Consider the following 21960-nt stretch of genomic DNA (forward strand, 5'->3'; position numbering starts at 1 on the left):
CATCAGTTGAAATCTTTAAGGCAAAAAGCTTCATAAGTAAGAGTAGGGGTTGCTTTTGAAACTTTGAATAAAAAGACGGGAAAAAAAAGGAAGAGAAATAGGCTGAGAATCAAGCTTCTTCAGAGAGGATTGGAGTTGAATTGCATTTCTTTCTTCCTGAAAATGATTTTATTTCTGTGATGTATTCAGATTTTTTTCAGATCTTAAGAAGTCCTTCATCAATTGGATGGCACCTACCAAATTATTTGTAATAAACTCACTTTGCTAGAAATGTGTTCTTTTGTCATTTGAGCTGCCAAATAGTTAGAAGCTCAGCTATGTGCCAGCCAAAAAGCAGTCCTGCATGCTGTGTCCTTCTGCCTGACTACAAGATATTTTTTAATAAAGAAAACCTTCAAAAACAACCTTAGCAGCTGGATTATGTTGAAGACCCTGGCTGACTTCTGACTTCTGCGGAGTCCGCTAGATTTTGTTTCCTAATAAGTAGATGTGGGCTATTGGTGGAGATTTATGGATTACTCAATACCCTATAGAATAGGGATTTCATCACTCCTCTAGAAATAGAAATATCAGGATCCTTGTTTTGCTTTTGTTGTTGTTGTTGTGTTTTTGTTTTGGGTTTTGGTTTTTTTTTTTTGTTTAATTGTGGAGGGTGTGAGGAAAAATCTCCAGCTCAGAGTTCTTCATACACAAATACAGCCTGGTCATCTTTCTCTCCTATTGAGTCTCCCCTCTGCGTGCTGCCCCTTTTCTGGGATCTGGCAGCAGGGTTTCAAGCAGCAGGAGAGAAGAGCCTTATCCCTTTTGTAGCCTTAGGAGTAAAGGATTTCTTGTTTTTTCCACTTCTTCCCTCTGAGAATTACTCCTCCCACAACAGGGTTGAGCACTCATGCTGGATCAAGGCCATCTGCCATAGTGCTTCTATAGTCTGAATATTTTGGTGTATTCTTTCTGTTTTGATGGCTGAAATTTTTCTTAAACCAGTTTTTCATCTGGATGAACCAGTGGCAACAATAAGGTGGCAGCAGGAAGCACCATTGCCTGCTGTCTCCCTGCCCAGCTCAGTTTTGCAGCTCTAATGTTACTATGTATGAAATGTCTGCAGCACTGGATCTATGAGAAGTAATTTTAATATATTTTAGTAATAATGTCTTTGCCAGGGCAGAGTGGGCACAAGGAAAGTTCTCAAGATAATCTTTATGTCTTTTCTCAAAGCAGAGTTTTGCTAAGATTTTTTTTTTTTTCCTACGGGCTGTACATTTGTTGCACTGAGAACAAAATGACAGTGAAAACGTTGTAGTACAAAGCAGCAAGGTTTCTGGTGCATACATTCAGACTACTTCATGCACTTAAAAAACATGCTTGGGTTTGTAGGAAGGCTCTGTTTCCAAGGTTTCATCAATCATATCTGTATTCTTGTGGAGGGGGTGGAACTGAGACAGGAGTAAACTTGGATCCCACAATTAGATAGCACAGTGACTGAAAGCCTCCCAATTCTCTCATCCTCAATTCATCATTTTTAAGCTGAGGCCATCGATGAAAGGGGAACGGGCTTCATCTAAAAGGAGAACTCATCACTGTGTGGGAATATACAGCTGTGCGGCAACTGGTATGAAATGCCAGTGGTTCCCAGCTCCTCTCCCCATGCCTGTATGTCCATGCAGATTCAGATACATGTTTTTGTAGTTTAGGGAGTGAGGTAGAGATAGTCTGGAGAGAGCTGTAGGCAAACACAGGCTGCTTATGTGTGCTGTTTTGTACCTATGCAAGTGTCAGATATCCAGAGCTCCCTTTCTGGGGCAGGAGGCTAGTGGACACCACGGTTCTTCTGTGAGGGCAGTGTACAGGTGTTTGCTGCTGCTGTAACTGGGGTGCTCCTGCCTTATCTGGGCAAGGAAGACAAGTGCCAGATGGAGAAGCCGTCACTCTTCCATTTAGTTTTTTACGGAACTTTGAGAACAAAGTGTTGTGGTTTAACCCCAGCTGGCAACTAACCCCCACACAGCCACTTGCTCACTCCCCCACCAGCTGGGTAGGAGAGAGAATCAGAAGAGTAGAAGTGAGAAAACTTGTGGGTTGGGATAAAGACACAAAAGCCACACACACAAACAAAGCAAAACAAGGAATTCATTTACCACTTCCCATCAGCAGGCAGATGTTCAATCATCTCCAGGAAAGCAGGGCTCCATCGTGTAATGGATGCTTGGGAAGACAAAACTCCATCACCTTGAATGTATACCCCCCTTCCTCCTTCCTTCTTTCCCCCCCAGCTTTTCCCAGCTTTATACGCTGAGCATGACACCTTATGGTCTGGGACATCCCTCTGGCCAGTTGGGGTCAGCTGTCCTGGCTGTGTCTCCTCCCAGCTCCTTGTGCCACCTCCCAGGCTGCTCGCTGGTGGGGTGGGGTGAGAGGCAGAAAAGGCCTTGACTCAGTAATGAAAACATCCCTGTGTTATCAGCACTGTTGCCAGCACAAATTCAAACATAGCCCCATACTAGCTACTATGAAGAAAATAACTTGTATCCCAGCCAAAACCAGCACATTCTCCCCCCTCCTTATTCCATACCATTTACGTCATGGTCAGATCTCACATTATCCAATACATTTTCATTACCCACCACCACCCTTCCCATCTTTTGATATAATACAGATATCATTCCCTTAGTCTGTGGACCACCCCTGTGAAATGTCTGTAAAATATCTGTAAAATGCCTACAAATGTCCACAAAATGTCTCTTGAGTTCATTTAGTCCATGACTTTGGGCTCCATCTGTTATGGTGGTCACTGAGGACAGGAAAGGTGGTGTGGTGCATGGAGTTACTGGGGACCAAAGCCAGCTCAGGTCATGTCACTGCTGCATTTGCTCTGCTTCTTGTAAGGCTTGTCCTCCATTGGTTCAGGTTGTTCCTGCTACACTTATTTCTGTAACATGCAACTCAAATCTTGGGTTACAATAATTTAAAGGTATTTCCATTACAATCCTCAGCCCTGGTCGCTTTGGACCAGCCCATAGGGTTTAACATTTCAATGAACTCCTCCTCTTGCCCCTGATCCAGTTTGGACTTATCCACAGACTGCAGTCCCTTAGGGATGCATCTGCTCCAAGCGGAGCCTTATCTGTGAGCGACAGTCTCTCCAGGGCTGCGCCTGCTGCGGCATAGACTCATCCGCAGCCACAGTCGCTTTGAGGTGCACCTGTTCCAGCGTGGCCTTATCCATGGGCCGCAATGCCTTCAGAGGTACACCTGCTCCAGCGTGGCCTTCGCCACAGCCACAGTCCCTTCAGAAGTAAACTGGCTCCAACATGGCCTTACCCAAGGCTGCAGTCCCTCCAGGGCTGTACCTGCTCTGTCAGGGGCTTATCCATGGCCACACGCTTTGAGGTGCTCCAGCATGACCTCAGGCACAGCCAGTGATGCTTCAAGGTGTACCTGCTGCAGCGTGAACTTATCCACAGATGCTCTGGGGTGTACTTTCTCCAGCATGGACTTATCCTTGGGCCACAGTCCTTTCAGAGGCATTCCTGCTGAGCAGAAACGTAACCACAGCCACAGACGCTTTGAGATGTACCTGCTCTGGCCTGGACTTATTCAAGGCCACAGATGCCTTGGGGTGTCCTGCTCCTACATAGACTCATCTGCAGGTGACAGTCCCTTTGACTGGAGTTCACACCGGCGTTCCAGCCTGTCCGGTACAGTGGCAGCAGCGATGCCCTGGCCACCTGCCGGCCCAGGCCCATCACCACGGCTGTTATCAAAGCGTTCCCAGGCACAGCAGAGTCAGGTGATAAGCAGGATGGCAGTACAGCAAGTAGTGAAACCAAAAAGCAGCTACTAACGAGCACTAGACTCTAAAATACAGTAAGGCAAGCAAGCCCCATGGCAAGCACAGGAGCCTGCCAATTAATAGCTAAACAGCAATAACAGTTATGAATTCAATCTAGCACATTCCAATCAGGTCTGTTGTTATCTTGAACCCTTTGAGCCCCATGTTGGGTGCCAAAAAGAACTGTCATGGTTTAACCCCAGCTGGCAACTAAACCCCACACAGCCGCTCGCTCACTCCCCCACCAGCAGAACGGGGGAGAGAATCAGAAGAATAACAGTGAGAAAACTCGTGGGTTGAAATAAAGACAGTTTAATAAGTAAAGCAAAAGCCACACACACAAGCAAAGCAAAGCAATGAATTCATTTGCCACTTCCCACTGTCAGGCAGGTGTTCAGCCAACTCCAGGAAAGAATGGCTCCGTCATGTGTCATGGATGCTTGGGAAGACTAACACAATCATTCCGAACGTCTATCCCCATCCTTCTTTTCCCCCCAGCTTCATATGCTGAGCATGGCACTATATGGTCTGGGACATCCCTCTGGCCAGTTGGGGTCAGCTGTCCCGGCTGTGTCCCCTCCCAGCCACTCGTGCCCCCCCTGGCTGCTCGCTGGGGTGGGGTGAGAGGCAGCACAGGCCCTGGCGCTGTGCCAGCTGCTCAGCAGTAACTAAAGCATCCCTGTGTTATTAGCACTGTTGCCAGCACAAATCCAAAATGTAGCCCCATACTAGGTCCTATGAAGAAAATTAACTTTACCCCAGCCAAAACCAGCACATGAGGTATGTTTGTTTCATTATCTGTCATTGTCCTGGTGGACAGTGCAGAACAGCATCGCCTAGCATGTTGTCCTACTCTCAGTCCTGAATGGTATTTGGCAGTACTTCATCCCAGTTTAATAAGAATTGTAACTGCAGGGAACTTGCCTTCCAGAAACGAGAGGAATGCCCACGCCAGCTAGAAACGTCACTGAGACTCAAGTGAAAAACTGATTTCAGGGCCAAGCACTCAGAAGGAAGAAAGCTATATTAGCTATATTAGCATCTGTAGAAACCAGTCCACAACAAATACACGTTAAATCATATTGTAAAGATTATTATTTTTCTAGGTCAGTTCTGGTGGGCAACCTAAAAACATAGTCAGAACCCTGTCAGTTATGTTTTTGTTAAATAATAATAATAAAAAAGGAAAATAATTTTAAACTGATCTGCAAGGGATACAAAATTGTTTGCCATATTTTTCTCTTTTTTTACAATGCTTTTCTTCATAACAGGAGTAATTATCTCAGAAAAGTTGTTACTGAAAATATATCACCTTAGGTTTTTATGTTGATTCAGCAGTTTACAGAGCAAGACTTGTAGATGCTTAATTTTTAATCCGTGAGTGTACACATAGACTTCAGTGGGACTGAAACAAGTGAAGTTAAACATGTATGTGAAAGTTTGCCAGACTAGGTCCAAAACTGTTTTGCTTTTATAAATGGGGACAAAATATTTGATTGGGACTTTTAATTTTTGCCCTCTGCTATCATCCCTAGTAGATTCTCTGTAATTAGACTTGATATCTAATCTTTAATCATATTAAAGATGTAGAAGGTAGAATAAATTTGAAACTATTCTCATGTGATTCTATTCTTTAGTTTGCCATTGACTGTCGTTTGAACTTTTATAAGCTTTATTATTTTCATAGATGCTCCTTTAAACACAGTATTAACACATTAAACAAGGTATAAACACATTAAACAGGGTGACATCATGTCAAGGGCATTTGGTCATGAATTCTTATTGGGTCAGCTTGCCATTTGAGTGGTCATCACAGTGTTACCGACCTCGCTAGGGAAAGGTAGAGGATTCAGACAGGGAATGTGGAGACCTCTCCTCAACCAAATTTGAATAACAAGGACTTGGTATGGGGTCTCTATTTACTAGCCCTCTTTTGCAAAATACTGTGGAAACAGAGAGCGCAGTGATGGGAGTATCCTCATAGTTGAACAAATTGCGTTTGTCAGATTATCATATCTCATAAATGTTGTGTTTTCCTTGCTTTTGGTTATGTGCTCCTCATGTTTGCTTATATACACAAAGATTTAGCATGACTACACGCCAGGTGTGAGTGAAACAAACGGGAACGAGTGAACTGCATGTATGATGTGAACAGCGTAACAGTGAAAGTTTTCTGATGCATCTCTGAAACTTTCCATTTGCAGGATGAAAGTTCTATAGAAAGTGATGAGTTTGATATGAGTGACTCGACTAGGATGTCAGCTGTGAACTCTGACCTCAGCTCAAATCTGGAAGAGAGAATGCAAAGTCCTCAGAACCTCCAGGGCCAGCAGGATGGTAAGGCTCTTGTTTCATACAGAAAATGCAGTATTGCTTTGTCTTTTTCCCATTCTATGCCTTCATTTAGTACCTGCTGTGTCCTCTTCTTGACAGTGTGTTTCATTAGGTAATTTGAAATGTATGTTCCCTATATCTCAGCATGAAGAGAATGAAGTTGGGTTTTTTTTGAGGTTAACTTATTTGTTGCTTAGGCAACAGGTGAGTGCTTAGACCACTATATGTTAAGTATTATTATTTTACTATTTCTATATATGTAGTGTGACCGTACACAGGCATAAAAGGAAACTCAAACATTTCTGAGGCAACCAGAAGGCTGAGAAAGTTGTTTTTACTGGTTGCAATGAGGGATAGGGGTGTGACAGAAGCATGATTATTTGAGAGCTAGGAATTAGGATGTGATATTCAGAAATAAGGATGTAAAGCCCATAGTGAAATAGGGGTAAAAGAAAGGAAAACAGAATGAGCAGAATTGTAAATCTGAATATTAATTATTTCTAGGTTAGTTACAATGCAAAGCTAATTTGTTGGTGAAAGTGATGAAAGTTTTACTTTGCATAGAAGATGCATAGATGTGTACTCTGATTTCATCCCTTGTTATAGAACAAGTTAGATGAGCCTGGTTTGGAATGAGCTTTCTCCTTGGCTATGGAGCTCGAAAAAAGTCTGTCCACTACAGACCGTGACAGTGGCTCATGAGTGGCACATGAATGTGCAACACCCAAAGTGCAAGTCAGTTCTATTGCTATTAGAAACAACACATTGGTATTCTGTACTTGTTAATCCATAATTTCCTGATTGTGTGTGCCAGTTCAGAAGTGCTTCTTATATTTCTCCTGAACAATAAATTCGTGGGATTTGACAGTTAAGCTGGATACTTTCCACTTTATGCATCCTGGTCAGTTGCTGGCTGGTAAGCTATTTACATGAGAATATAGTGGCTGATAGGATCTGGTGACGGGTAGGGCCTTCTGCTGTGCTGCTCTCCTGACAAATAAAGGAGGAGGATATCTATGATAATTTGGTGGGCCAGATTCTAACCACAGACGCCTTTTGTCTGAGTGTCTTCAAGCTATCACAAAAATTGTGCAACTTTTGACTTAATTTCTATCTATGTTCACTAAAGGAGCAGTTCTGATTGCACAACATGTAGCGAAAGCCAGTTCACTTTCCTGATGAAGTTTGACTTTTTAGGGCTAATGTATTACAATAATACTGCTAAGTCAGAGTTTTCAGGGATACTTTGGGAGGTGCCATTTTTATGTATCTGGCTTTCAGTGCAAAACTGTGCTTTAGAGGTTTTTGTTTACTTATATACTCAGTCAGCTTTACATGTATAGTGTTTCTTAATAGTAACTGTGAGCATGTATATGTCTGAAATAAAAATTATAGCTCAGTACGGTAACCTATGAGGAAATGCCGGTCATACATGTCTTAATACCTGCTGCAACTAGATTCATGTGCCACATCTAATCATATTAGAACATAAGTACAAATGATAAAATGCTGCAGATCTGTCACTTGCTATTTAAAATGTATGGAAAATAAAGGCACTGTGGTCTTTGAACTGCAGGCAGCGTGATCTTACAGAATTGCTTTAAGTTTCTCAGCTTTCCTTCGTTTCCCCCCAGATGGTACTTGCTCACCTTCCTAAGGTAGTCCTGTTTTCCGCTGCGTCTTCTGGCTAAAGCATCTGCTGGTAGAGAAATAGCACCTCTTCCTGCTTCATGATTTTCTTGTGCTAGCTGTTGTCAGGTAGCAAACCTGAGTGTGGCTAGTTATAGCAACACTTGCTTTTTCAGATATGGGAGAAGAGACTGAAGGAGGAACTGAAAGACATTGTTAGGGTGGGGGAAAGAAGAATGATAGCAGAGGGCAGGAAGAAAGAAGACTGGAAGAAAATAATCAACACAGGGACAGGGGGATGGAAGCAGGAACGGAAAGGAGGGAGGGCAAAAGGGAACTTAAATGAACTTAGCAGTACAATCCCTTTTGCTGTCACAGCCTTCACTGTAAAATGTTACAAATTTCATAATTATAGTGCACACACCCCAAAATCATCCAGAGCATGAATTTCTGTGTGTCTGAAGTGATTATTGTCCCTTTCCCTCCAACATTCTATATGCCCATGAGAGTTTATGTCAGCCACCACATTCAGTCTACAAAGACACTTGGCATTTGGCTCATCTGAAATGTCTTTGCTGCATTCTGGCAGGTGAAAACTTATTGCTGCATAAGGTTATTGCCTGTGCACACACAGTTGGGAATGGTTTCCGTGGTCACATGGGACACCACAGGTTGTCTGCTGCCCCAAGCGTGCCCTTCTTGGGAGCATGACTTGCTAATGGGAATTGTTAGGAAAACTGCTGCCTGGGGTGGATTAGTGACTGCTCAAGGTACCTAAAGGAAACGTGTTCTATCACTGTTTACCTGGCTTTCCCTGTGAGGTGGCATGAGAATATTTTGGGACATCTATTGTTTTTTTTCCATGGATTTCAACTGATTTGGTACTAGGATATAACTGTACCCTAAAGGAATGTAATGGTGAGCTGGGTCATGACACTGAGGGATAGATGGAGGCTCCTCTTAGTTCAGTTTATCAGAGCATAGTGGAATGCTGACACTATCCACGTAAAAGGAGTAAGATGCTTTCATACCCTCTTCCCTTGGGGTTACATCTGCATCATTTTTAGATAGGCATTTGGCTTTGGGGCTCTGTTGCAGAACTCATACTAAAAAAAATTGACCTGAGGTTTCTCAGTGTCTTCCAGTCTAGTACTCTGTGTTCAGTTTCTCATGGTTAGGTTGTTTGAACCTAAATAGAACAAAGGCACATATGAGAGCAATCCACAGTATCAGCTGAAAGCAATAGACTTCTTCACCCAGAAATGTCATGGTAGGTAGGGAAAGTGCTAAGAAGGAGGGCACAGGGTGGAAAGGTGTGTGTTACTTACATTAGATGGGTATGGGTGCTGGTACTGCACAAAAGTCCTGGGCTCTGTGAATATACTGAAGCTTCAAAAGATTTGTATAAAGCATATTGGGTTGAAAGGGAACTGAGGAAGAAATGAAAAGTGGGGAGAGTTGATGAATTGTATCCACAGTACCAAAATTTGCACTATACTATGAAGGACAGTTCCCACTTTAAATTAGCCTTTGAATATTTTTAAATAACAGGGCCTTGAGTCACACCTGCTGGTGAAGGGCTGAAAATATCATCCTGAGCACCTGCAAGGCTGCTGCAACGATGGGGGAGGAGCTGGAAAAGAGCTGCTGCTCTTCCCTGGGGAGTCAGAAAAGGAAAGTAGCTCTTAATTTGCAATTGGTTCATTCCCCAGCTGGGAATGGGGTAGGGCTATCTGCTTACCAGTGCCTCAGAGATGCTTTCCCTAACAGCCAACTGGATAATAGGCCTGCAAACTGTGGTGTGTTCCTTTCTGTTTTGCATCCTTTCCCCTTGCTTGCCCCTGTTTTCTTGCTTCCCTACACGTGCTAAAGCTCCGGTGTCCTAAGCTAGGTCTTTGGAGTGAGCCCTGGGTGCCACTCATCTGTGGGCAAGCTCCCACTTGAGAGCTGTTTTTAATTCTCCTTTCTCCTAATAATGCTCTGGGGACTCTGATGCTGCTGGATTAAACTCTTTTGCCCTTATCTCAGACACCAGGCAAGGTTTGCAAACTGAGTTGGAAATAAAGGAGCTTGTATTCTTTTTAATTAGTGCTTCAACTGGTACAAAAATGATTTTTGTAGTAAAAACTAACCTATAGATAGGTCTGTCAGAGGGCAACTACCCTGAGGGAAAATGGGATTCTTGTTGCCCTTGCCTGTTAGCTGAAGCCCTGTGCAGAACAGCTGAGTGTGTTTGCTCCCTCACTGTGGTGGTTCGTTAGTTACCAAAACATGAGACAGATGCTCTGATTAGAGGAAATTAAGAACATGCACAACTCTAGAAGTAACAAGAGTTAGGTATAAATTTTATGTTGAATTTTTTTTTTTTTGTTTTCACTATGTGAGCCATCAAATAAAAATCAGGAATGAGACTATTTGACTGTAACTCAGTGCAAGATGCAGAATTCATTTATTTTCAGTATTTCTCACTGTACTGAGGTACACCAAAACAAATCAATGCTTTGTCTGGATTTCTGTGGAGCGACTATGCTTTCTTCAATCTAGTTTTTAGAAAATGATAGTAACATGTTTATACCTATTTATACAGAACTCCCTCTCACAAAACTTGTATTTTGTGACTGTGCTTATAGCAGCTAGCTATGACAAAATATGTCACGGTTCAACCTTTGACAGGGGTTGGGATATCATCTTAGATGTGGAGGTTACTAATAAGCTTTTCCCGATTGTATTTATTTTTCAGCTTATAGAAAATCGAGCAATAGTACTGTAATGCAGTGGAGATTATGCCTTCAAGTAGTTTGTGGTCATTTGGATAATGCCAGTTCTCTGGCATGTTCAAGTTGCCAGGCTTTCCACAGTATAGATGTAGAAGTGGTTATTCACATTGACTATTCCCTTCACTCATTTGATGTTTGTGGTGGATACAAGTATTGGAGTCAGTCGTCCAAATACCTGTTTTCTGCATCAAAGCTATAATCTTTACTCAATAGCTTCACCTGAAACAAGAAACATTAGCTGATTAAATTGTCAAAACTGTGTGTCTGTGCAAGGGTGTAGAATTTGCTGTGCCCATGCTTGCTGTTGGATTATTCTCTCTGAACTGACTCCAAGCCAAGTATTTAATCCATCTTTCCATTCTTAACTGGTTGTGCTGTCATACTTCTTTCTGCTTTTGTCTTTATTCCACTAAAACCTGGACTTCTTGTCTTAAAACTCTTGACTTTTCTTTTTCCACAAAGTAATTTAAGTGAGATGTACGAGTTAGAACACCAGCTGCAGGCCAAAATGAAGAGAGATTGGTGAAGGAGCATATTGGTGTAAATTGTCTCTGCTTTTGCCTGTGTTTTGGCCCTGCTTTTGATGTTGAGTAAAGCGAGTGGTAACAAAGCCAACACGAGAGCAGATGATTCCCAGTACTGAACCCATGGTAACCTTTTGGCTGCTAATTAAGAATTTTCAGTGGAAATGTTATTTTACACTAATTTACAAAATTAATTTACATTAGTGAGTATTGTGACTTTAATTTCTGTTCAAGCACCGAAAGGTTTTACAAATATGCTGGGATTTTAGGAGATCTAAGTCCACTTGGCTTCAGCAAAGGCCCACTAAATATTAGCTGAAATGTTTGCAGAGTTTGGGTGTCTTTTACTTAAAAGCTTGACTTTAGGTTTCAAAACAAAGCACCTGACATTTCTGTGGCGTATGGGATGGAGTGAAATTACTGCATGAAGACATAAAGCTTTAATAACAGTATTAAAAATAAAATAAAAAGCAGCCTGCCAGTTTTCCTACATGCAATCTCATATACTTTTAGAAAGACTTTTCATTTTTTGGGATTTTCCATGGCTTGACTGGTTTTATTTGCAATTTGTAGATCCATACTAACACAGCTGTAATGCTATAAAAGTTGCTTATTATGCTTATACATTATACAAGAAATTGGACATGCAAAGTTAATAAGTATTTTACTCTAAAGCAAAAGGTAATTTTTGCTTGATAATGAGGCTTTGGGCTGATAAAGAATGAAGGAGGTAGCACTGTTAGCGGTCCTGGTTTCAGCTGGGACAGAGTTAATTTTCCTCTTAGTAGCTGGTGCAGTGCTGTGGTTTGGATTTAGTGTAAGAACAATGCTAACAGCACACTGATAGTTTTTGTTGTTGCTGGGTGATGTTTATACTAAGTCAAGGACTTTTTGGTTTGTCAGGCCCTGCCAGTGAGAGGGCTGGGGGTGCACAAGAAATTGGGAGGCGACACAGCCAGGACAGCTGACCCCAGCTAGCCAAAGGGATATTCCATACCGTAGGAAGTCGTGCTGATTATATGAACTGGGGGGAGTTGGCCAGGGCCTGTGATCGCTGCTCAGGGACTGGCTGGGCATCAGTCAGCAGGTGGTGAGCAACTTGTTGTGCATCACTTGGGGGTTTTCCCTTCCCTTTGGATTTTATTCCTCTTCCTTCTCCCTCCTTTTCCTTATAATTGTTATTATTGTTTTGGGTTTTTTTCCTCCTATTTTGTTTCAATTGTGAAGTTGTTCTTACCTCAACCCTCAGGTTTTGCATTCCTTTCTGATTTCCTCCCCATTCCTCTGGGGCATGGCAGGGACTGAGCAAGCAGCTGCATGGTACTTAGTTTCTGGCTGGGGTTAAACCATGATATTAGCTTATAACATTTTTTGGGTAATAATCTCACATCTTATGACTAAGGGTGAAACAATAAATACTAGTTTTCTGAAAGAAATCTAAGATACCTGACTGACTCATGGTAGTGGAAGAGTACAGTAACATCCAGGCAATGGTAGCAATACAGTACCTTCTGCATAGTCTTTTGTGTTCTTGCTCTAATTTCCCTGAAGAGGAAAGCCTGCCTGTATGAACAGGTTTTATCTTTCCCTTCTTCTGGGAGATAGAGCAGGGGCTGAATGAGGGCAACAACTGCATCCCGAAGATGAGGGCTGAGACCGCCTGGCCAGAGAGAATGAGGAAGGTCTCTGCTTCGGCAGCCTGGCAGTCTGTTCTGAGGATAAGCAAAGGTCTCTTGTCTCTGCAGCTGTCGATCTGCCACCTTTTGCAAGCACCAGTTTCATTACTGAATAAAGCAAAAGGCAGCACAGTCACATATGCATGTTTCAACGTCTATGGGCTGCAGTGAAGTGTTATTTTACACATGTCAAAATCACAAAGGTTTCTTTAGACAGGAGCTTAGTTACAGTAGAGTATATTGCTCTATCTGAGAAAACTAGTATCATCTTCATCTAAGCAAAGTTAAAGTGGACCATAGTGCTAGTATTATTTTGTGTCAATGGGGCTGCACTTGGGGTGATTTGGCCTATCAGGTCTGCTTTGATGAAATATTATTTGCATAAACCAATGCATTTAAGAAAGAGGAAGGAAATGGTGAAACAAGAACAGAAAGCCAGAGAGTTGCAGAAATTAGTTTCAGTGGTGTTTTAGTGGCTTCTTTAGAGATGATACTTTATCAATTCAAAGGTACTGTGAGTGACATTGTAATGATATGGGCAGTGTTACAATGTCAGTGCTAATGCATTGCACTGAGCCTGGAAAAGAGCTTGCAATGCCAGTGCAGCTGTGTTAAAAACTTTCAGTCCTTAACATCATTAAGGAGAGCTGGGTGGAATTTTCAGCAAATCAAGTATTTTAATGTACTGGCTGCTGACGAGGCAGCTAGTATGTGCACTGTCATCAGAGTACTGGGCTGATAGATGAGGCATTTCTATTGTACAATAGATGAAAATCTTCCTTTGACTCTCTATAGAATCCAAATTTGATGAAAATTAAGCATCAGTGTCTCTCCATGGAGAGCACTCCTTCCTTCCTCCAGATTAGTGGAAGGATCTTCCAGAACTTCACTAACTCAGAGGACCTGCCTGAGCAGACAAGAGTCTCAAACCAGGATTTGGGCATGAGCACCCCTCTCACTAAAGTGTAGCAAATGGATTACTTTTACAACTGATTCTTTTTAATATGTAGAGTTACTGTATTTTCATCTGCTAGTTGCAAGCATCTTGCAAGTTGGCTGTGCTGAATGTCTCCCCCCTGCTCCTCTGCTCCATTTTACTTCCGTGTGTCTTCTCTCATCTCTTAATAACTTGTGTTCTTTTTTTTTGACATGTCTTTGCTTGTTTTTTATCTTATACTGTAATTTTCTTTAGAGACTAAAATATTATTAAATATGAATTATGCATTGAGCAGACTCTCTGCTAGAGCCTCACTGGTCTGTTGCAACCAGAGAACAATCCTGTTTCCTGCGCTACCCTCCCAGCTGCACAACTGTCACTTTATATTACGCTTGTCTGGAACAATTGAGTGTGGCTTGTAATGACAATAATTGCCTCAAAATTGTTTGTCATGTTTTCCTTGTTAGCGACAAACTACTGACTGTTGGTTACAATCAAGTTCTCAGCTATTACTCCATAATTACATCAGGGAATACTTACAGCCAATAATAGCTGAGAAATCAGAATTATCTTTTCACAAATAATGCTAAAATGCTTGCAGACCATTCACTCTAGTCACAGCCATTCTTCTTGACATCAGCAACCTAGTGGTAAGTAAAGTCTACCCCTGTGTAAAAGGCTAGCTGCAGACCTGTATCCTTTTGCACCTTCAGAACAGGTCTGCGGGTTGCATTGGTGTTGTACAGGTCCTCTATCAATAGATATTTCACTTTGGCAATAAACTAAGCAGCCCAGCTCCCTCTTCCTTATGCGGGTACTGAAGTGAGCCAGTTTGCTTTCAATTTCAGTATGCAAGCCCTTGTAACTAATCTTAGCGGGATTTCTGAAAGTGTTGGCTTGAGTTTTGGTTGATTTCCTTTGTTCTTTTCCTCTATCTTAGCATCTCTCAGGCTCTTCCCTCCCATTTCTCTGTAACACCTAAACTAAGCAGGGGCATTCTGGTATGGAGATTTAGCTTTGCTTTCCAGTAGAGACACTACCCAGTTTATCCTTTCATATGTACCAGTTGACTTTAGCAGGGGCTATGTGCACAGATTGTTTGATTTGATCTATGTCCTTACAGTATGAGTTTTTTTCATAACTACTGTTAAAATGCATGTTAGGCATTGACTCTCTTTTTCCTACTACATTTAATATAGAATAATATAATAGAACATTTTTTTTTCCAGTAAAAGGAATGTAAAACAATGGGCTTTAAAGAAAATTAAATTTAGCCATTAATCCTTCACTGTGTTATATTTTAATTAAGGAAGTTATTAATTTATATTCTTCTGAACAGGAAATTCCCTGGAGACATTGGGCTGTCTTGTGAAAGATATTTTTTAATGGAAATTTCTTTAAAGTATTTATTGTTTGATAATATATTTGTAATGCTGAATGTTTAAAATTAGTAGTCATTTTTTAACAAAATGCAAATACTTTGATTACAAAAAGAGAGTATACTTTTTCAGCACTATAGAATTCTGTAATATTTAACACAAATGCAAAGTATTTATATAAATTTTCCTGAGGTCTGTGAAGTGGTGCTTTCAAATAATTGGTTTAATGTTACCAAATAGTAACCGTATTTGTTACTCTGAGGCAGAGGGATGCACTATCGCTGTCAATTCTTAATAACAGGATGGAAGAAACGATATTATCATTCTGAAAGTTTCAGGATAGGCTGAACTCCAGCAGTGTCCTCCAAGTATTTGTGAATGCTCGTAGTCTGGTTATTGTGAGACAGAGAGTAGTGATGGTTTGCAGGTTGTCCAGAGACAGAAAGGTACGAGAACAATGACATTTAGCATCAACACAGATTAAAATACAGCCCAGCTCTTTCACCTTATTTAGCGCTTGGTGACTGGTTAGCAGCTTGCTTGGAGATGTGTGAGGCTGAAGCAGTCTCTCCACTGCTGCATGCCAGGTGGACACTGCCCAGCCCTGGTTGCTGAAGGAGCACCCTTCCAGACAGACATTAGTAGCTACTGAAACCCGCTCTGGAAAAAGATGTAAAGGAGCACCTCCTGTTTAGTTGCCTTTGTGGGCTGTACTGTGTGTAATGCTAAGAAACCAATCCAGAGCCTCAATTTTAAGAGTTGGCATTATCGTTAAAATAAATTAAGATTAAAACTAACGTAGAGACAGAATCCAAATTTATATAATACACATTTTTCAGACTTAGGTGCACAGAAATGAAGAGAAATTGATGCCTTAGGTCAGCTCCAAGGAGCTTTTCTCCATTTCCGTCAGATAACAACTCATTAGTACACTAGTCTTGCAGCTGCAATGTGGTTTTCCAGCTGAAATATTGCCCTGAGATCAGTCTCTACTGCAGAAATTCCTGGTTATGGGGATAGTTGCATCTTTGTATCTTAAGTCCTTCTCTGTGCTTCAGTTTAATTTCAGAGTTTTTACAAGCCATCTTTCTTGTGAAATGAATCAAGGAGTCAGCTTAATGTATCTCAGAGAGCTAGTGACTGCTTCTACTTAACTCCTAGCAGTCATGATGTTCCATGCGCTTTACTGGGTAGAGTTGCTTCCTAAGTAGAAGGTGAGGTGATCCTTGTTAATAACCATCCCAGATCCCTGCTATAAACAGTTAAAGTTGTGTAAGATGAGTAATTACTTCTGACTGGAAGGCGGAGTTCAAACCTCTCTGTTTAGCTTTTCATACTCTGGAACTTGGGTTTCACGTAAGCATAGGCTTTGGCAAGGAGGTTTAAATGTGATCATAAACCAGAATATAGTGTGTGGTTCACTAGCAGCTTTTAAACAAGGTAGCAGTAATAGGTACTTTGGGGCAATAACTGATTAGAAGATATGATTTTGTGCTTTGAGAAACATTGTGGTAAAACCATGATATCAGCAGACTAGTTGAAATTCTTGGGAGTGATAATTGCTATTATGGGTTTGATGGGGAAAAGAAATTAGGAGACACAGGCAGGGAATAGTTGTGGGGGTTTTTTCTCTGCAGAATCTGGAGATGACATTTCAGTTACATGAAGTTACTGTTCTAAGAAGAACCAAAATATGAAGCGTACTAAAATTTTAATGACTTAATTGGCAAAGACATGCAGTGAGTTTGTTACATCACACTGTTTAAGTGTCTTTTGGATGGTTATTCTGAAGGGAGCCAATACTGCAGCCAAAGAGAGGATGAAGAGACAGAACTACAAGATGTGGGAACTCTTAATGTGCATTACCTACAATAGCAGAAATAGGCCCTCTTCAAAAGGAGGTGGTACAAAGGGTAAGAGCAGCCAGGTGGTCTAGAGAGGTAGAAAGTAAATGGAAGCAACCAGTGCTGTCAAATCTCTTCCAAAAAGCACTCCTTGTATGTTTATAAAGAATCTATAAATAATTGAATAGTTTACAGGTCTGCATACATCTTTGAGCATTTCTGTCTGTCTAAAAGCAGTAGGTGACTTTTTAAAAATATCTGAGAACTATCCATGGACTGCATTTTTATGCAGTTGAAAGAACTTTGACTTCTAGTGACTTGGTTTTTTAGAAATTGTATCCAGCATGATCATGTCCAAAATATATGAGCATGATTAAAATCTTACTAAAATCAGTGATGAGTTTCTGCAAACTCCAGTGGAGACAAGGATTCATCCTTGATGTTTTCATAGTAGGCTCTGGGCAGTTGAATGGATCCTAAAGTAGTTAATATGGGTGCTGACATTGCTACTAGTTCTTAGTTAAACCATCAGTGCAGTTTATGCGGAAATTATAAGCTTTAAGTCAGTGAGCTAGCCCTATCTGTGTTTATGTATCTTCCTTTATTATTTGTGCTATATTTCTGCAATTCTATACTAGTTATGTGTGCTCTCTAGGAACTGTTAATCTTAGATTCCTCGAGCAGACTATAATCCATGGTTATTCCTGTGCGTCTGTAGTCAGACTTGCAGTTGCACATATTGTTATATCTTCTGCAGATATGCCCTATTTTAATTAAAAGCATGGGTGCTGTAAAGCCTGTTAGCAAGGACAAATATTTTTCTGTTCTCTGAATCAGCTACTTGGCAGTGTGCTTCCATTCAGTCCCTGGAAAAAAAAGGGCTAAAATGGTTGCTTGCTCAAGGAGACGTGGAAATGGTGGTGACAGCGTTAAAAAGCATGGGGCATGGGTAGATTTCAAAGAGTAAGATGACAGCCTGGCCAGGTTTTCCACAGTAATTTATGAAACAGGGTTCCATGGTGATTCTTGAACTTAATTCTCTCTGTTGACATAGTAAACTGTTGATTTCAGTAGAAGCTTACTTAAATGCAGCTTTGCAAAAGAGAGGGTGGACATGGTAAAACTGTTATTTTTCTGAGAAATAATTCTTCACCACCTAGGAAACTGCGCACTCCTAGCCTTCTAGTCTTTTACAGACAGCTCCGACACCACCATGCCGTGCAGAACAAGTTCTTTTCAGAAGAGCTTCTACTGCATGGGTAAATTACTTGGGTTGGGTTGGTAGTGGTAGACTATTAGTATTTTCTGTTTCTTGGATCCCCTTCCAGTGTACTGCCTGGTTTTGAATAGTCCAGTTGGTAGTCTGTGGGGCAGTTCTGTTTAATCCATGCCTTTTTTTAGGATGGTTTTCACGCCTTCTAGGACATCTGCTGTTTTTTGTAGATGCTTGATGCGAGCCCCTGTAAGTAGAAGAGGATGCTGCAATATGGCTTGAGGGAAGAGGACATGCCAAATCAGGCATATGGCCCACATATTAGCATACTGTAATAGAGCAAGAGCTCATTGCTTCTTAGCTGAAATAGGTTGTAGGGCCTTGTGTTACAGGTGATCTGGCTGATGCCTGGGGATGAACAGGCTGGCTAGTAAGACCTGAATCCTAACTGATCATCAAGTACACATGTATGATGAAGAGAGCAGGTGTTAGCAGTACCAGTATCTTGTTGGTTTTTTATATTTGTATACAGATAGAATGGAAATAACTACTTGGATTTTAAACTGTTCCTGCCTTGCAGAATGAATTTCTCTGAATAATAATGAGTTTCTTTAAAGATATTCCTGTCTTGTGGGTCAGGAAGAAATCTAGTCTCCCATGCTGTCTGACTACCTCTTGAGAATACGGCAATCAGGTGCACTTTGAACCTGAATGAAAAATTGAGGAGAAAACCATTCTCCTGACTCCTCCATTATTCCTGCTCAAACTGAAACCTGTCCCCCTTCAGCACCCTTCAAGGCAGGAAAATTTTACTTATTCTGTTTTCTTATGTCAGTATGTGGTGGATGCCTTACTATTTGTTTCTCTCTGGCAGTACACACAGATGTGAACAGAAATAATCCAGAGAGTAGAGGGTTAGGAAGGCTACTTAGGGACTAGCAGAGATTGAGCTTGCTAGCTTGACAAGGTTATTTTTCCAGCAGCATTTATTAAAAATGAAGTTAGCATTGAGTTGTATGTTGGCCCTGTTTTGTATTTCATTACACAATATGGAGCAAGCACAAAGCTAATTTGAGTCTACACAGAAGTATCTATTGATATGAATAGATTTTCTATTTGTAGGTTTTATAACCATATTTATAAATCTATATTTCTCTTGTCACATATATATGTCTTTCTATACTTACCTAAGTAAAGTGAACAGATCGCTGAAGAGAAGTAGAGCTTTATGGCACAGGAATCTGCTATTAAGCAGATGATACATTTTCCTGCACTCTGATTAGACCATCTCAGAGTTCAGAAATGCCATAGGCCTGAATTTCTAAAGAGGCAATTCTGTGAAGGCTAAATCCAACCAGAGCAGTATACATTCCAATACCTCTTGAAGCTCTGAGGCAAAAAATAAAGTTGGCATCTCTTGCTTTCTTCTTGTTTTGGTGTGGGTGGAAAAGGTTTTGTTTGAATGTGTTTCAAGCAAATCATAAGGTGTGCGCCATGTGAGCCAGCTTGTGCTTTCCTGTTCAACAGGAGCAACAGCAAGGAACAGTGGATGTCAGTGTCTGTAGCTCCTATTAGAATGTTGCAGGTTATATCTGAGGGGCAGCAGTAGCTACAAGAGCTTAGCAGCACATTCTTTTCACAGGGAAGCAACATCAAAAATAAATTTGGATGGCTGTCTCTTGTAGAAGTAGGTTCCATATATATATATATATATATACACATGTGTGTATATATATATAAAACCATATGAAGCTTTTTCCATCCTTCAAAGTGTTTTCCTGACACAGGGACAGTGCCAGTCTTAGGGGCTTTCTTTCAGAGCCGTTTCCAGGGGTGCTTTGCAGGGCATGTCAGAGATTGAGTGGGGAGCATGAGACTGGTATGGACTTGACAATTGGTATCGGTGAGTAAGTCGTCTCCCAAGGGCTCTTCTTTGGGTGGTTTCATTCTTAAGTACAAAGATTGGCTGTGTCTAAAGAGTTACGGTCAATGACTCAATGTCCAAGCGGAAACCAGTAACAAATAGTGTCCCTCAAGGGTCCATACTGGGACCACTACTATTTAATATCTTCATCAACAACATAGTGTTGCTGAGTGCACCCACAGCAAATTTGGAGACGACATTAAGCAGAGTGGTGCCATTCATTTGCTGGTGGGAGGGGATGTCATCCAGGCTTGAGTAGTGGGCCCATGCAAGCCTCATGAAGTTCAACAAGGTCAAGTGCAAGATCCTGTATCTAGGTCAGACAATTCCCAACACCAATACATACTGGAGGAGGAATGAAATAGAGTGGAGAAGGACTTGTGATACTTTATATTATCAGTGAATGAAAAATTGGACTTGAGCTGGAAATGTGTGATGGCAGCCCAGAAAGCCGATTGTATCCTGGGCTGTATAAAAAGCATGGCTGGCAGGTCAAGGGAGGTGATTCTCCCCATCTGCTCTGCTCTTGTGACATCCCACCTGGAATACTGTATCCAGCTCTGGGGTCCCCAACACGAGAAAGACATGGACCTGTTAGAGTGGGTCCAAGGGAAGGCCACAAAAATGGTCAAAGGGGTGGAACACCTCTCTTATGAGGAGAGGCTGAGAGAGTTGGAGTGTTCAGCTGGGGAAGAGAAGTCTCTAGAGAGGTCTTAATGCAGCCTTTTGGTATATAAAGGGGACTTAGAGGAAAGACGGAGAGAGACTTTTTACCAAGACCTGTAGTGACAGGACAAGGGGTGATGGTTTTAAACTAAAAGATGGTATTGGATATACGGAGGAAATTTTTTACCATGAGGGTAGTGAGCCACTGGATCAGGTTGCCCAGAGAAGTTGTGCAGCAATCAAGACCAGGTTGGATGGGGTTTTGAGCAACTTGATCTAGTGAAGGTTTTCCCTGCCCGTGGCAGGGGATTGGACTAGATGATATTTGAGGGTCCCTTCCAACCTAAACCATCCTGTGATTCTGTGATTGCAGTCATCAAGGTGAGAACTCATACATTCCAGCTTATAAGGCCTGTGTCAAAAATTAAAGGAGATTTCTGGGTCATTACAGGTAGGAGATAATTTATTTTTGCTGCCATGGATGTTTAGGCAGCCAATAATGTAGCATCTTGAAAGGTCCCAAAATTGGAAAGTGGGTTGAATAATTTAAAGCTGAACATTCTTGTTACTGGAAGATTATCAGGAGGCACTTACTTCCTCCTACCACCTTTGTTATTAAAAGGCACTTTTTTTTTTTTTCCCCCTGTCATCTAAGCATCAAGACAGCTGGAGAAAGAGATGGACTGTGGAGTGAAAAGCTTTGTGCATTGGTGTCAAAGTGACAAGGAACAGGTTTTTTCCACAGGTACATGTAGTTTTTGGGGAAGAATGGCAAGACCTTTTTTTTGTCTCTAAGGTGTGGGTTTTGGTAGGAGAGGAACATAATAATCCTTAATTCTCAGTCTGAAATATTTCTCCTCAATACTTCATATTTGGTTATTTGCCAGCTGAATCTATGTTATATCGGAGGAGAATGGTAGTAAAGGAAGCGGTGCAGCTGATTGGAAGGCATGTACTTCCATGAGAACAGGCTAGATTAGAGCAAAGAAAAAGGTAAGCTATCTTCATGCTTGATTTCTGGCTTGGATTCTGAATCTGAGAAGATAAAGTCCATTTCAGCAGCAAGGAAGAAGAGTTTTCCCAAGAGCTGTCTGATAGACAGGAAGAGAGGCAGTAGTGAGGGGCTTGGCAGAGGCTTAAGTGGTAGTTAGACCTCTAACTCCTGCAGAGGGGTAGCAGGAGAGAGAGCACTTTTCTGCAATTTGTGCCTTTGAAAGCGTTGCTCTTG

At 41.5% G+C, this 21960-nt stretch overlaps 1 protein-coding gene across 4 annotated transcripts in view; it reads left to right on the top strand.

Annotated features, from left to right (window-relative positions):
* Positions 1-21960, top strand: part of NOL4 (nucleolar protein 4) — a 201491-nt gene that overhangs the window by 49960 nt on the left and 129571 nt on the right. For all 4 annotated transcript variants that reach the window (XM_027792460.2, XM_027792462.2, XM_027792461.2 and 1 more), the window contains exon 5: positions 6034-6166. In XM_027792460.2, the coding sequence (XP_027648261.1) occupies positions 6034-6166 (133 nt within the window). The remainder of the gene's footprint in view (positions 1-6033; positions 6167-21960) is intronic.

This window comes from Falco peregrinus, chromosome 3, assembly GCF_023634155.1.
Source record: "Falco peregrinus isolate bFalPer1 chromosome 3, bFalPer1.pri, whole genome shotgun sequence".
NCBI classification, from domain to species: Eukaryota; Metazoa; Chordata; class Aves; order Falconiformes; family Falconidae; genus Falco; species Falco peregrinus.